We start from the raw sequence: 16,598 nt of genomic DNA, 5'->3' as shown, positions 1-16,598 counted from the left end.
GAGTTTTGTTTCGCCAAGACTTCATTTCTGTCCAATAGCCTGATCCAGTTCAACTACCAGAAGAAGAGGAGAGATTAGAGGGAAATGTTGGATGGAATGTTTATTTTCAATGGCTCAAAAATGGTTGTGGTCCTTTCAAGTTTCTAATTTTGCTGTTCCTAAATCTGGCAACACAAGGTTTATATGTGGCAAGTGACTGGTGGCTAGCTTTATGGTATGTGTTTTATGCATGTTGTTTTTGATAGCTTTATTGTAAATTTAGATTGATTTTATTGGTTTTGTATAGAGATGTTATCAGATCACATTGTAATTGTGAATAAGCAGTGTAATAGTGTTAGCAACATTTTTCATTTGGCATTAATACTTTAATACTTAATATGGATATTTTTTCATAGTAAATTGGTTTATTTTCAAGTAAATATAGTTTTTTTCAAATTTAAAGATGCTTTTTTATCTTAATATAAGAGAAATCAAGGGAATCAAGATTCAAATAGTAATCAAATGAATATATTCCATGAAAATAGACACACACAACAATTAACATAAAATAATCAAAATATTTCGTACAAAGACACAAATTAAATAAGCAACTATGACTCCTCTAAAAAGGTTAAGATTGCTTTTGCTGTAGATTGATTCTTTAACAATGAAAGTTCGTGTCATATATAAAAGGGGGTACTAGTATGTGAACTTCATCATTAGTTCTTAAACAGTGAAAGTTCATGGCATATATAAAAAGGGGTACTAGTATGTGAACTTCATCATTAGTTCTTTAACAGTGATAGTTCGTGTCTTATATAAAAGGGGGTACTAGTATGTGAACTTCATCATTAGTTCTTTAACAGTGATGGTTCGTGTCATATATAAAAGGGGGTACTAGTATGTGAACTTCATCATTAGTTCTTTAACACGACAAATACGGCAGAGATGGCAAATTTGGTATAACTGATGCTGCTGAAAAATAATATGCTTGTAACATGTTATAACCCATTGACTACAAGTCTTTGGCATTCTCACTGGTCACATGATCGAAACTAGAAAACTCAGCACAACAATGTAGACAAGTGAGTTCCATAAATTTGTTTATTAGCATTTAAGGTTTAGTTACTCATACGATAGTAAACATTGCAGTTTTATTTGCTGTTTTGAAGGTCTAACCAAGAAGAAAGTAAGCATGCAGCCATCCAAATGGACAGTGAGTTGAGAGATCAGGGACATAATATCACTAATGTTACTATACCATTTGTTGATACACATGAAAATGTCTACATCTTCACTGGGATCATTGCTGGTGTGTTCTTGTTTGGTCTTCTTAGAGCACTAATGTTCTTTAAAGTGGCTGTTGATGCTTCCATGAACATGCATAATAAGATGTTTGACAGCTTGCTACGTTCACCAATCAGTTTCTTTGACACAAATCCAGTTGGTAAGAAAATAATACAATTATGAATAATAAGTAAGAAGTTATAATAATTTCATCAATCTAATGTGATGATTTTATCACAAGTTTCTGACTTATTAAGGTATTTTTTGCCTACCTCTGAAATTCATCAATTAAATGTCTAAAATAGTGGATAAAAGGAAGTAATCAAAGATTGTTGGAAAAATCTTGGGGTGAAGCCTCCATTTATGTGTGATTACATTTGCATTCAGAACTCAGAGTTCATTCTTTTCCAAACAAATCACAATTAATGACAATTGAAATTTTTTTTTAACTTATGCATACTCACCAAAGAATATATAAGATCGTTTTCACTTAGTCCTCAATTACGTTTCTGCCAAGTTTTTGGCATTAATGCTCAAGGAACAAAATGTAGCAGTCCATGATAAACATCTTTAAAATGCCAATATTGTAATACACTAAGAATGGACTTAAATGCCTACTGTCATTTTATACCAATGTATTATGATTACTTAGATGATCATTTCATGAGCCTTTCCCCAACATCTTTTCTTTAATATTTCAGGTCGTATTTTGAACAGATTTTCAAAGGACACTGGTCACATGGATGACTTGCTACCTATTACCATGTTTGACTTTATACAGTGTTTCCTGCTAATTGTTGGTATAGTAGTTGTGGTCGGTGTTGTATTACCGTGGATATTCTTACCTTTATTACCCATAGGTATACTGTTTGTACTGGTACGGAGATACTATATCAGAACTTCTAGGCATATCAAAAGGTTGGAGGGAACCAGTAAGTTTCATATCTTCAGTTGGCTACAATACAATTATATTTGCCTTTGGACAGCAGTGCTCGCCTTTAGCCACTAACCCAAAGTCCGTGGCTAGTAAAAATTGGTTCGGGCTAGTGAAATGATGTGTACATTTCTTGTTTTGGGCTAGTTGAATCCTATACAGTCCTCTATTATTCGGCCTAGTCATTGAGAATTTTGATGGAAAGGACTGGGACAATGTATAGTATGTTTTTACACATCAGTAAGTTATTATCGTCTAGTAGAAATATTTAAAAAGACAATAAGATAAATTGATAAAAACAAACAAGTTTTAACTTTAACTGAATATATACAAAGAGTAATCAAGGGAACCAAGGTTATAGCAATACTCAAAAGAATGTAATCCAGGGACAAAGACCAGACATGGAAAACCGACATACACAACAAAGAACATAGAGTAACTAAAATCATACATACAAAGTAACAAAAGCAAATGAGCAACTTGGACTCCACTAAAAACTGGGAGCATGGATCAGGTGCACTGGTAGGGTAAGCATCCTTTGCTTTTCTAGAAACACCTGCCGAGTTGCTCATAAAAAGTCAAGTCAGGGGTAGATGAAAGAGGAAAGGAAAGCTATGACATGTTGAACGAATCAGTTTTCAAATGTATCATTATATGTAATAAAAAGGGTTAACTCGTCAACATTTAACTATTACAGCAAGAAGTCCAGTATTTTCCCATCTTAGTGCCTCACTACAAGGTTTACACACCATCAGAGCTTTTGGTGTTCAGGATAAATTCACAGAGGAGTTTGACAATCATCAGAATCTACATACAGAATCCTGGTTCTTATTCCTGGCCACTAGTCGATGGTTGGCAGTCAGGCTTGACTGGATGTGTGCTATGTTTGTCACTGCTGTGGCATTTCTTTGTGTAGCTTTGGCTGATTGTAAGTTAATAAATAGTCTGTGAAGATAGACCTTTTATGCAACCACAAAAAAATGTGGTTCTATAATTGTATGGCACTGTTGTTGTTATCTGTGTTGTTATTTATAAAATTTTATAACAAGGTTCCAAACTACTAAAGGGAGATTGGTATATATTTGGAGGTTATTGTAATAAGAGGCCAAAATGTGGCCAAAACCCAAGCATTTCATAGAATTAACTATATAAACTCCAGTAACAGCATATGGATGTCTATGATATTGTTTCACAATTTTTTATACTACAATGGTTTGAGTTGATTTTTAAAGGCCAATAAACATGCATTTTCCTAATGTCCAGACCATTACATGACTATTAGTGAATGGATCTCTTTGAAATTATATTACAAGGTGCTATACCTTCAAAGGAAGACTGGGATTAAATTTTAGGATGTTGCCAAATAAGAATAACTTACCTCAAAGGGGCCACAAACAAATATTTTTCTGATTTTTCTATGATAACTTGAGTAACCATTTAGGAACAAGGGATCTAAAATCTGGTCAAGTTATTAACCTGTTAAATTGAAAGCTGTATCAACTTTGAATGGTATATCCATACTTGTAGTAACTGTTCATGGTTCAGTCTCTGCGGTTGTATCAATCTGTGCCATTTGTAGCATTATATTGTCTGTATTACTGAGAAAGCATGGTTTGTTTGAATATTTTAAGTAGTAAAAGATCTTTTGAAAGATGAAAATATTCAAGTATGGCTTAGAATTAAAGTGTAAACAATGTGATCTATTTTAATACTAGAGAGTAGGACTGTCCTTCACATATGTTATGACCTGTATTGTCTATTTTTAGCACTGGATGCGGGGCGAGTAGGACTATCCTTGACATATGCTATGACCTTGATGGGGATGTTCCAGTGGGCTGTGAGACAAAGTGCGGAGGTAGAAAACCAGGTTGGTTTAACTTTTATTTTATGATTTACTCTCTTTTGAGCTTTACAACCTTGATTTTAAGAAAATTCAGCCTTTTAACAGAGTATTCTGTCTATGGATTGCTGGTTTGCAGTTGAATTACCAAAGGTTTTAGTGCTAAGTCTTTCATAAATTTTGACGCCACAATACATGTGTTATCTGTCATTGTTCCTTAAAAAATTACAATAAATTTTAAGCTTACAAATTTGTGTGAAGTTGATCTTGGAACTTAATGGGAATTTAGAATTGGTTTTAACTTCTATTTCTTATGAACACTTTATTTTTTACAATAAAAAAAATTTTGTACTTGGGAAGTTTTCCAAGTGACTTATTAATACCAGTATTTCAACACATGTCAAATTCTGGTCAGAAATAAATAACATTCCAGATGATATCAGTAGAAAGGGTACTGCAGTATTCCAAGCTGCCAAGTGAAGCACCACTGAAATCTGACAAAAAACACCAACCACCATCAGACTGGCCACAGAATGGACAGATAAAGGGAGAAAATGTGTGTCTAAAGTACTCTGAATCAGGTCCTATGGTTCTCAAACATCTAAAGTTTAGTATTGAGAGCAAAGAGAAGGTAAGCATGTTTTGGTATGAAATGAATGAATGTTTAAATAATGAGTTGACATTCATTATTAATGGACAAATTTCAATATCTTTTGTGCCACACCAAATCACTTATGTGATATTTGTTTGTTGAGAACTTTATCAAGTTATTATGTTGTGTCCATACTTTCCCAATTGTTCAGGAACCAATCACTGCAATTGCATCAAACTGCACACTTCAAAGCATTTTATTAGATCATTGAAACAAACTTATATTTGCAAATTTTGCAAAAAAAAAACACCTTATGATAGAATCCATATTTGAGGTTTTAAAAACAGAAAAATAAATTATATAGATATCCTAAATCTGGAAAATAAGTGGGTTTAACATATAATCAGGACCAAGAAAAAATGTCATCATTTGATAAAACCAGTTAAAGCTAATTCATGACTAATGTTATCACTGATGTTATATTTGATTTCTTTAGATTGGAATAGTTGGCAGGACAGGTGCTGGGAAGAGTTCACTGATAGCTATGATGTTTAGAATGGTTGAACCACAGGGAGAAGTTGTTGTTGATAATATCAATATCCTTGATATTGGTCTACATGATCTCAGAAACAAGATTGCCATTATACCTCAGGATCCAGTTCTGTTTACTGGCCCATTGAGAAAAAATCTCGATCCATTTGGTGATCATGACGATCCTGCTCTTTGGGGTGCCATAGAAGAGGTAAGATGGTATTTGATAATAAACCCATAAGAATCTATTGAAGATTGCCTTTTATTAGGTCTGTTTGTCACTTAAGATACTCATTTGAGTTATCTTTTAGTGTTGTGGTGTTAAAAAATTAAATTCTGGGATTTAAGTGACATTTTGGTCTTGAAAAAACCTGGCTAAGTTCTAAGATATCAAGAAAATTAAGTCTTTCAGTGCTGATAGTTTCCACTCATATTTTTTTATCAAAAGCTTTCTTCCTAATGAACCCTACCTGTTTACCCTCTTGATTTCTGTGGGAGACTCCCACAAAACAGGTATAAATGAACGCAAAATTGTTTAACTCTTCTTTCAGGTACAATTAAAACCAGCAATAGAAGATTTGCCCAGTAAGTTAGAGACAGAGGTGTCAGAGGGAGGCATTAACTTCAGTGTGGGGCAAAGGCAGCTCATATGTCTGGCTAGAGCTATACTTAGGAAAAATAAAATCCTAATGATAGATGAAGCCACTGCCAATGTAGATCCTAGGTCAGTTCATATGTTTCATATTAATTTTCAGTCTTTGTTTAACAAATCTGATACATAAATGTGGACATTTTTACAGTCTGACAATATATTTCCTCTTAAAGCCATAAAAAAAATCCTAGAATCTAATCAAATTTTTCTGGAAAAAAATGAAGCATGGGGTGGCTAGTTATTCAAGTACAGGTAGTTAAATGACACTGTCAAATTTATTATTTGTTTCTGTTCTTGTTTCATCCACTGCCTGATTCTTAATGGAAGCACTTAATTATTTTGTGCATTAAATTATATTACAATACCATTTTGTAAGTAAGTTACAAAGTACATTTACATGATCTCTGATTTTGTACTTTTATTTAGATTTTTTTTTGCATTTTCCCTCATACATTTTGCAATTTTTCCTAATAGAATATCTAAAAGATCTAAGATTGTTTTAAATGATTGGTCAATATTTATCTTTCAGAACTGATGCATTGATACAGAAAACCATAAGAGATAAGTTTAGACATTGTACTGTCTTAACAATAGCTCATAGACTTCACACAATTATGGATTCTGACAGGGTTTTGGTATGTATTTTATCTATTAGCACTTTTCTTAAAATCGTCTTGCACCAAGGCCGTAGCCATGGGGTGTGACGAGTGCAATCACACCCTCTTTTGAAAATAAAACACAAAAAAAACCTTTGATTTACATCTTTGCCTGTAATTAAAGAGAAATCATCCTAGATAACCAAGTAAAATTACTTATCAGTGATCTGTTCGCACACCCCATTCAACATTAAGCATTTTTTCCTAAATAAAGAAACATTGAAACATTCTTTCAAACACTCACCTTTAGAATTACTCTATGTGCCATTAATAATTAAACTCCTTATTGATACATTTTCAAAATTGTTGTCTTTTTCTCTGAGTGAACAAGATAGCATAGTTATTAAGAAGAGAAGTTTATCTCACAAATTTAAGGAATACAACAGATGACTGTATGAATCTTCCTTTTCCGTAACACAAAGCCCTCCTCAGGCAATATGTCCTATAAGTAAACAGGATCTGACATTTTTTTCAGTAACTGTATTTGTCTCATAATGTTGCAAACACAGAAATTTCCTGTGATGTTGATACAACAGCAAACATTCTGTATAACACCTTATTTATTGATATTTTGAAAATATAAGACAGCTGCATGTGACCCAGTCTGTCAACAATAGAAAATCCATAAAAAAGGAGGAATTACACAATTAAGGGGCTAGTTAGTAGTGAATTTGAAAATGTGCTTCAAAGCTGAAAAAAAATTGTAAATAACATGTTAAATAGCAGTTTTTTTTATAAAAATCGGTCAGGAGGCGAATCATGCATGTCAAAAACCCACCAAAGTCAGTTTTATTTTTTGTTCAGAATCAGTTACTGATCACATAACCAGTCTTGGGTTTTTATTTGGTTATTGCACTTTTGAGATAAACATTATATAGATTGTACATGAAATTGGCATTTTGCAAGAGTTATCGTTCTTGATTCAGTTTGATTTGGTTGATTTAAATGGGAAATAAATGTATGATTTTCTTTAAACTGCCGATCTTAATGTTAATCGCTATGTGAAAGTATAGCATATATAGACTGAAAAAGCATCGTTTGTTTGGTGGGTTTTTCTACACTATGAATCACTTTACCTTTGGTAGTGTCTGAATTTTATGTGAACTAGAACTTAATATATTCTGGAATTATTTTGGAATTTAGAAAATGACCAAAAAAAATAATTGATAAAAGTAACCCTTGCTATGGGGGTTGGTCAAGCTGTCATGGCTAAGGGGTAAAGTTAGTTGGATAATAAAAGGCAAGGAAAAATTACAAACCCCCATTAGTCATGATGCCGTGATAAACCCCCTTAGTAGGGGTAAGTTTTATAAATAGTTTTTTTTTTTCTTATTTTCTTAAATCCAAAATAATTACAAATTCAAATAAAATCTTTTATGTAGATCAAATACTTGTCAGTTACCCTTTGTTTAACTTTTTGCTCTAAATTCACTTACATGTGTCAATATCTGGTGTTGAACTACAAAAGGGAACCTTGAGAAGAAAATTACCATTTTCCATGTTTTTTTTTTTTGAAGGTGCTCAATGAAGGCAATATAATGGAATTTGACCATCCATATCAACTCCTTCAAATTGAGGAAGGTTACTTCACCAAGATGGTGCAGCAAACTGGCCCTGTTGAAACAGAACATCTTTTAGATATTGCCAAGAAATCTTTTACTTCTTCTGGTAAGGAGTTAAAAAATTCACCAGAAAAGTCAGGTGATGACATTGATGAGACTTTATGTCAGAGAGATGGTTTTGTCAAAAGTTCCTTAACTGAAGGAAACGGTAGTGCTGTGATTGTGAATGGTGACATATCAGAAGGACAAAAGATGGTTGAAAGTTCAGAAAAGAGGTCATCAACTGACTTGACCTGTACCAAGGACAAGAAGCCTCAATCTCACGATGATGGTGCTATTGATGGACAACATTCCTTTGAAAATGAAAGTGAAAGTAGTGCCTTATTAGAAGATAAAAATCAAAATGATAATGGGTCACAAGGTGAAAATGTTAATAATGCCCCTAATGAAAGTGGTGAAAGCCAAGAAACTAGTCAACTTCTTATATGAAAACCAAGATAATGCTAGTTAATTTAATGAGAAGAAATAGCTGTTCAGTACCAGTATTAATAAGAATTTTTTATTTTGTATGAATATTTTCATGTCTCATAAAATGAATCCTTCCATTATTCTTGTCTATAGAAGTTTTCTATTACTGGTAGTTATGTACATCTTCCTTAAAACACTTCAGGCTTAGTTTCTTGGAAAATAGCGGGTATTTTTACTCCTGAAGATATTAAAAAGAAAATAATACTACTTTTTGTTGGCATCCCAGGTAAAAGAAGTAAGAAGTGCCAGTGAATAAGACATTGTACATTTTAGAATGTCTGTCTAAATACATTGTAAATGTGAATTCTTATGTCATTTATATTTTACAGACAATAAATGTATCTAAAGTTCGGGAAGATCAGATGCTGACCTGGGAATATAATACAAACAATTTTCATGTTTTAAATGGTTTTTTTTTCAATGGGTTAAGTGGCCTTTTCCTAAGGTTTGATGTGATGCCATGATACTTCCCTAACTGGTGTTGTTTGGTGCTTATATTTAACCAGAAATTAACATCTATTATTAGAAAACTTACGCCATTTATAAGAATGGATACGTAATCGGAAATTGCTATTGTTTATATTAAGCATTTTAATATCAATATATCTTTTTTTTTTTATTATTTTGAAATTTCAGGGTTATGAATTATTTTAGGACAGAAAATATTTATTGTTAAAAGAATTTAGCAATCTATTCTCTATCTTCAGTTTTCATTTGCATATATTTATGAATGATATGTTGCTACCATATTAAACTTTTTGCCTCATATGAAAGGTAAAAAGAATATTTTTTTATCTACACATTTTAATGCTGTTAACCAAATATATTTTGAACTGAATTTTCTAGATCAAAAACATCTGTTATTAATATTGGTGATGTACTTAGGTTGGGTGGGCAGCTGATCTGATCAAGGAAGTTATTTTCAGAGAAATATCATAATCTATTTTGTTTTTATTCATGATGATTTTTAGTAACTTAGCATATTTTCTCTTTAATTTTAAGTCCATCCATTAAAATATTAAAAGTTCTATGAGCAATTGTATGCGGTAGATTTCTACATTTTTAGATGCTTTTTTTAAATCTGTATGTTTCTTTATTTTATAACAAGAAAAAAGTATGTTGCTATGAAATTTTTATGTTAAACTTTTTAAAAAATTTTTAAATAATTTTTATACAACCATAATAAAGAAATTTTAATTGTAAAGCATTCTCAAGCATTAGTATGTTACCTGTTGTTTATTTACAATTTGAGGGTTTTATGTCACCTGAATATAATCTAAATGTATTTTTGCAGGTTTCATTGAAGCTGTATATATTACACTTCATGTTTTAATTAGATGGATATTTACTATCTAAACTTAAAAATATATGTAAATATTTTTTTATAACAAATTCATTTTATGCTTTCAGTTTGAATTAAGAAGTTCACAAAACAATTGCTTATCTTGCCACATCTGTGCATTGTAGTACTTAAATTTGCCTAAAAGCTGGAAAGCAACTTATTTTTCATGTTTCAAGATAGTATTTTAACTTCCTAGGTATTTAATTCTGTGACATAGGATCTAAAAATGTATTCCATGATGAATGAGAAAAAAAAAATTGCTCCCTAAAGTAAACTGGTTTACAGTTTCACGTTGTATTTGAATGCACTTTGTTGATGTATACACTTGAGAAATGCAATTAGATATCGTAAAGAAAGTTTATTGGAAATTACTTTAGGAAATAAAATTACAAAATATATTTTAACTCTTCCCTACTAGGATGGTAAGCCATGTATACATGACTCATGGTATGGGGTAGTAATATTAACATAAACAATGAAATTTTACCTTTCCCCCTTTTTAGTAGGGGTTAATTATTTAAAAGTATATATTTTCCAACTCATTTTGCAAAATCTAAAAGGGTTTCAGATTATTTTTCCTAATTGTTTTCCAAAGTTTTAGGTTCTAGTCTATGTATATAAGTCACTCTTTAGTTTGAGGGAACCACCTTGTCATTTGTATTCTTCTTTGTCATATTTTAGTTGATCATAAAGAAGTGAAATCGAATAAATTCTGTCCAATTTTACAGATTCTCCAAAAGGTCAGATTTATTCCAACAGATCACATTAAATGAGCACCCTAAAAATTGATGTGTGCAGATGTAATCACCATTTTACGTTAGATTCATTGGTTGAGCCAATCTTAGGGTCACAAAGTTTGTTTTTCACAAGTATACAATAGGGTTGGTAAGTCTTGTTCTAGTTTCAGTTTCCCTTCCGGAATTTCCGGTGTAGAACGTATTGAAATCCGAGGACCGATATGCATTTTAGTGTGTACTTCCAGGAAATTCAAACTGCTTCACAATGCAAAATCTTCTATTTTATGCTATTCTAAACATTTTTATCTCTTAGAACTTGATAATTGTCATTTGTAATCAGTATTTTTACCCAAAAAATGATACTTAGCTTTTAATGTTGAACTCAATGCTATGTTAATGACGAATCTCCACACATTTGAATGGTAGACTAGGACCCATTCTTTTGAAAGCACAGAGTCACGTGACTAGACTTACATACCCTATATACTTAAAAATCTGATGAAAAGAGAAATGTTATTTTCATTTACTGAAATCATGGGTAATAAGAGTGTAAAGTTTAATTCAAATGTTATTATTATTATATATATATATCTTGCAGCTAAACAGTAACTTGCATAGAGAAGGTCATGGATATTTCCTTTAATATGCATCATGTTTTGTTTTAAAAGCATTGATGTTAGAGTTCATTCAGTGGTTGTTTGCTTGATTTCATAATCAGTTTACTGTTTTCTTATTTCAGTAATAGTATTTCATTTATTATGCTTAGACTCTGTATTAAAATGGGTACCGTGTTAACATGCATCACCAACAGTGAAAGCAGGTCTGGTAGCTACTTGACTTTGTCTGTTACACATAGTGGGTACCTACTTTGTGAAATCTAATTGTTCACACCACAATTAAATATTTCTCTGTCTAAGAATCATGCAAAAAACGTATAAGATGTGGCAGTCATGAAGAAAAAAAAATGCAGAGATTGTATTGCATTTCCCAAGTATTTATACCTCATAACTTCCAGAAATAACCACAAAAGTGTTCAAAAAGTTTGCCTTTTTAAGATCTTGACAGGTCAAATTTAGTTGATATGCACTATTGAAAAATTTTTTCTCCACACCTTTTCCCTCTATAAGCAGTCAAAAATATATATGTCACAAATGCTTCAGGATAAATTTAAATAGCTTTTCAATTGTTTTGTAGATGTTTTGAATATATTTGAGGAAAAAAAGACCAAATTGAGACCCATTGCCTGATTCTTACACCGAATGGTACTTAAAATATAAAACATAGCATTTGAACATGGTGTTGATTTGACTACAAACTTTTACATAGTAAAAAATTGTTGTTGTTGTTGTTTTTTGTTTTTTGTTGTTTTTTTTTAATGACAGGAGTGGTTACAAAATAAATTAGTGTTTGTATAGTCGGTATTTGTTTGTAGTTATGCTTTAAACAAAAATAAAGTGGATTAAGGGTTTGTAATTATAATTTAGCTTTTTGAATTTATGGAAAATACAGGTACATGTATATTGTTGATTACACTAATGTTCATTCATGATTGTCAGCCATCATTCAGACAACCAGTATTCAGAGTGGAGAGAGAGATCTTGTTCCCAACCTTTTCTTTACGTTTGGGAATTTTTGTACTGAGGATTACAAGTTGGCAAAAATTATTCAGAATTCACACAAAAAAGAATACTTTGTTCCAACCATATTTTTGTTTTGGCATTAAGGTAAATCATACCTAATATTTCTAGTAGATAAGTTTTTCTAGTTTTTCTGGAAGATTACATTGAATGAACAAACTAAAGAATTTTGATATAAAAAATACAGGTTACCAAACTTGATTTCAAGATAATTGAGCCTGAAGAAAGACAATTTTTGTATGGATTCTATTAATTTCACTATTTCACAAAATAAAAAAAAAAAATGGTTGAAAGAATTTCTTCTAAATTTATATAAAGAACACTTTGCTGACATTCTTTTAATTTTTAATTCAAATTTAAAAAAGAAAATTGGGTGTCACCAAACTTTTTTCTTGTGATATTAGAAAAACTGAAATTCCCATTACATTTCTATAGAACATTTCCTTGCCAATTATATCCCCATCAAAGAGGTCAATTAAGGTTTGTTATATTACCATACAATTTTTTATGTCATAAATTCTTTTGAATTTATTTAAACATACTGTTTTAACATCATTTTAAACATTATCAGTTCATTAAAGATATATATATCTGTACCATTTTGTAAGATGAATAAATGCTCAGTATACTAGGTATGATCTTCATTTAATGGAAACACTACTATTACACCTCAATTCCCTTCCAAGAGAAAAATTTTTAGTTCAACGATTGGCCTATCGATTGGCGTCTTTGTCTGATGTAATGTTTTCCATTCAACTTCCTCAGGAAGAGAAGACCAATTCTACCACCTAATATCATCATCATGTGTGCTGTTAGCGAATTTAGACACAGACCAATTTGTATACAGCAGGGGCCCGGGATTATTTTGGGAAAAAAAATTATTCCAAATTTGAGCAAAAAATTTTTTTACTTAGCCATGGACAGAAAAAAAATTAGTATACAATATCCCACCCTTCCATTTCTTATCAATGTAAGTTTTCAAATAAAAACTTATAAATCGAGCTGCTGTTGAAAAAAATAAATTATTTTCCTGCTAGGGCAAAATAAATTTTCTAGTTCAACATAAAATCCCCCCCACCCAACTCGAGAAGAAATTGGTCTGTTACTAAATACTGGATCTTCATATTTGGTCATAAGAGTTTTTTTTTTAGTGTTTCAGGTAATGGTTGACAAATATAAATGATCTATTGTTTATTGTTATACATTTATTTTGATTAATTATGTTGATTGATTACTGCTAAAAGTGCTGGTAATAAAAGCAAGACATTTATTTATTTGTTTTCTTTTGCCTTAGAAATTAAGCATAACTAATGCAACTACAGAGCATTTGTCTTTTTGGAATCAGTATTTAGAATATTTTATAACTTTATAAATTATTATGGTATGTAAGTCTGGTCACATGACTCAGTGGTTTCTCAAAAAGTGTCCCAATCTACCATTCAAATGCATAGAAACTAAGTCATTTACAGAGCATTAAGTTCAGAACTCAAAGTAGAACATATTTCTGTGTAAAAGTACTGATGATAAATGACAAATATATATTTCTACCTGATGGCAGTGTAATTTGAAAAGGAATTAAGAAAGCAATCAAGAGAAGATTTTGCATTGTAATGCAGTGTTTTTAAATACCTGAATTAAACAATAAAATGCAGATAGGTCTTCGGATTTCAATACATTCTGCATAGAAAATTCCAGTAAAGAAAATAAACTAGAACGAGACAAACAAACCCCTTTGAAATATGGGAGAAAATGTCCAAGAGACAAATACTCACACTTAATGACTAGAAAGTAAACCAGAATAAGGAGAACAAATCTAATGAGGTAGAGACCTTTCTGAATTCTGGAAAAAACCTGTTTAATTTTAACTATGTTCAGTTTAGACAGGTGATTTGATTTTATATGTTTACAATGAATAGAAACTTGATTAAAGGAAGTATATATAGCGGTAATCAAAAGAATGTAATCCAGGGACAAAGACCAAACATGGAAAACAGACACACACAACAAAGAACATAAAGTAACTAAAATCATACATACAAAGTAACAAAAGTAAATGAGCAACTCGGACTCCACTAAAAACATGGACCAGGTGCACCGGTAGGGTAAGCGTCCTCTGTTTTTCTAGAAACACCCGCCGTGTTGCTCATAAAAAGTCAAGTCCGGGGTAGACAAACGAGGAAAGGTAAACTATGACCCGTTTAATAAATCAGTTTTCATGGTGATTAAAGTAAGTAAGTGCAGATTTTTTATACACCGCCGATTATTGCATGGCCAATTATTGCATGGTCTCTGTTGCATGCATTCTCTTTTTCATAATTGATTTCGTATGAAAACCTAGTTTCTACAAATGTACCAGTAATTGATTGACCTGCATTATTTTTTTTACACTAATACCACCATAGAAAGGAGACAATGTGACCAAAAAATTGAGGAATTAGGAGTCAATTAATGGGGTGACACTAGCCCAGTATAAATTAATTGTTTCTTAGAATGAATCTCCTGTAACTATTATGATTCCTCAGTCATTAGATTCGGGCTATATTGCAATCACTTTGTTGATCCATCCATTACACTTTTTAGCTCACCTGGCCAAAGACCATGTGAGCTATTGCCATCACTTGGCGTCCATTGTCGTCCATCGTCGTTACAATTTTTCAAAACTGTTCTCCTCTGAAACTACTTGACCAATTGGAACCAAACTTGGTATGAATGTTCCTTGGGGTATCCTGCATAGAACTGATGTGGGGATATTTGATCCGTCGAAAAACATGGCCGCCATTACTAAAAATAGCACATAGGGATCGGACAGTAGTTTTTCTCATGTATCTCCAAAACTGTTAGGTTTAGCCAAATTCATTCTATAGCTGAAACGACCCTTATCTTTAGGACTACAAAAGTCTTCAGGCATAAAAGTTGTCAGACACTTTATAAGAGTTATTGCCCTTGACAGGAAAATGACGGGGTTTTTTTTTTTACAGTTTTCAGCCAATATCTTGAAAACTATGATAGATTTAGACTTTCATTTGCTGAAATGAACCTTATGATAAGTCCTATCAAAGTTTTCTTGAGTCAAAATTGTTGGACAACTTCTATAATTTATTGCCCTTGAAAGGCAAAATTCAACCAGGTGAGCGATTCAGGCTGCTTGGAGCCTCTTGTTTTGTAGCAGATTACTCAGCTTCTATAGGAGGGTATGCTTAGATATTTAGTATATTGTTTTCTCATGCTGACTTGGACCATGTCTCCCCTTTTCAGGTTCACCACTCATTTACTTCCTGATTGACTGTAGTTCTTTAGGTGCTGCATAGTGGTAATTTCCATAACAGTCTTCTCATCTGCTACTAAAGGGAATGCTTAGATGTGTGGTATTTTGCTTTCTCATGATCACTTGTACAGTGTGTCCCCTTTTTAAGTTCTTTTCTCATCTACTTCCTGTTTACTGAATGACTTCGTATTTATTTTATCAGCTTCCACTGAAAGGAAACATGAAACACTTCAGAACGATACTATGAATATGTCTTTTTAAATAAGAAGAGGAAGTGGAAGAGGGGAATGTGTCAAAAATACAACAAACTTACCAAATGAAAAACCTGCCAAAGACTGGCTATGGGCCTTCAATGACCCACTCTAGGAGTCTGCTTTGGACTGTTCCCTGAATTTATTATATGGGCATTACACTATACCCTAAACTTGTTTTAAAAAAATATGAATTAACACAAAATTGATATATGCTAGAGGTTCCTGACTTTGGATAGAGGCATCAAATGATGATGCATAGGGTGAACTAGTTTTTTGGACTCCAACCTCCCACAATAGCAATTGTTGACAACAAAATACATAAAGCACACAATAAAATTCATTTCTAAGGAGTCCTATGTAAAAAAAAGGTATAATACCAACCAAGTAACTGAACAATACCCAATAAACACTGACACTATAGCTCCAGGCTTTATTTGTACTGATCGAAAGATTATTGCTCAACAAATAGTACTTCCTAATTAAAGATTTGAAATAATGATATAGGAAAAGCATAACCCCTGTCATGCCTATAAGTAGGTTAAAAATTGTGTGTTAAATATATAATAAAAGCTCATTTGAAAGATTGCTAATTTAATACGCCTGTTTTTCTAGGCGGGTGTATTATGGTATACTGGTGTCCATCTGTCCCCTGTTCACTTTTTGCACAAAATTGAGAAATGTTGGCACCAGTTTTTATTATACTTAGGTGAATCTTTATTATCTTAACTGTTCATATAGTTTATCCACTCCCAATATATTCTACAAACAGAAAAATGTTTATTATCTGCATGAAATCATGATT

General features: G+C 31.9%; 1 protein-coding gene across 8 annotated transcripts in view; it reads left to right on the top strand.

The window, feature by feature from the left end:
* The window catches only part of LOC148625354 (ATP-binding cassette sub-family C member 4-like), a 107,262-nt gene extending 93,715 nt beyond the window's left edge, over positions 1 to 13,547 (top strand). For all 8 annotated transcript variants that reach the window (XM_088568822.1, XM_088568827.1, XM_088568821.1 and 5 more), the window contains exons 15-24: positions 39 to 214; positions 1,152 to 1,426; positions 1,968 to 2,198; positions 2,898 to 3,128; positions 3,967 to 4,067; positions 4,474 to 4,671; positions 5,129 to 5,374; positions 5,715 to 5,887; positions 6,345 to 6,450; positions 7,989 to 13,547. In XM_088568822.1, coding sequence (XP_088424948.1) covers positions 39 to 214; positions 1,152 to 1,426; positions 1,968 to 2,198; positions 2,898 to 3,128; positions 3,967 to 4,067; positions 4,474 to 4,671; positions 5,129 to 5,374; positions 5,715 to 5,887; positions 6,345 to 6,450; positions 7,989 to 8,522 — 2,271 coding nt within the window. In that variant the 3' untranslated portion in view covers positions 8,523 to 13,547. The remainder of the gene's footprint in view (positions 1 to 38; positions 215 to 1,151; positions 1,427 to 1,967; positions 2,199 to 2,897; positions 3,129 to 3,966; positions 4,068 to 4,473; positions 4,672 to 5,128; positions 5,375 to 5,714; positions 5,888 to 6,344; positions 6,451 to 7,988) is intronic.
* Positions 13,548 to 16,598: the final 3,051 nt, after the last annotated feature.

Source organism: Perna viridis, chromosome 2 (genome assembly GCF_037379345.1).
Source record: "Perna viridis isolate PV_CMFRI_1.1 ecotype Kerala chromosome 2, ASM3737934v1, whole genome shotgun sequence".
In the NCBI taxonomy this organism is placed as follows: Eukaryota; Metazoa; Mollusca; class Bivalvia; order Mytilida; family Mytilidae; genus Perna; species Perna viridis.
Note: the sequence above shows the minus strand (reverse complement) of the source record. Positions and strands in the feature narration are given on the sequence as shown.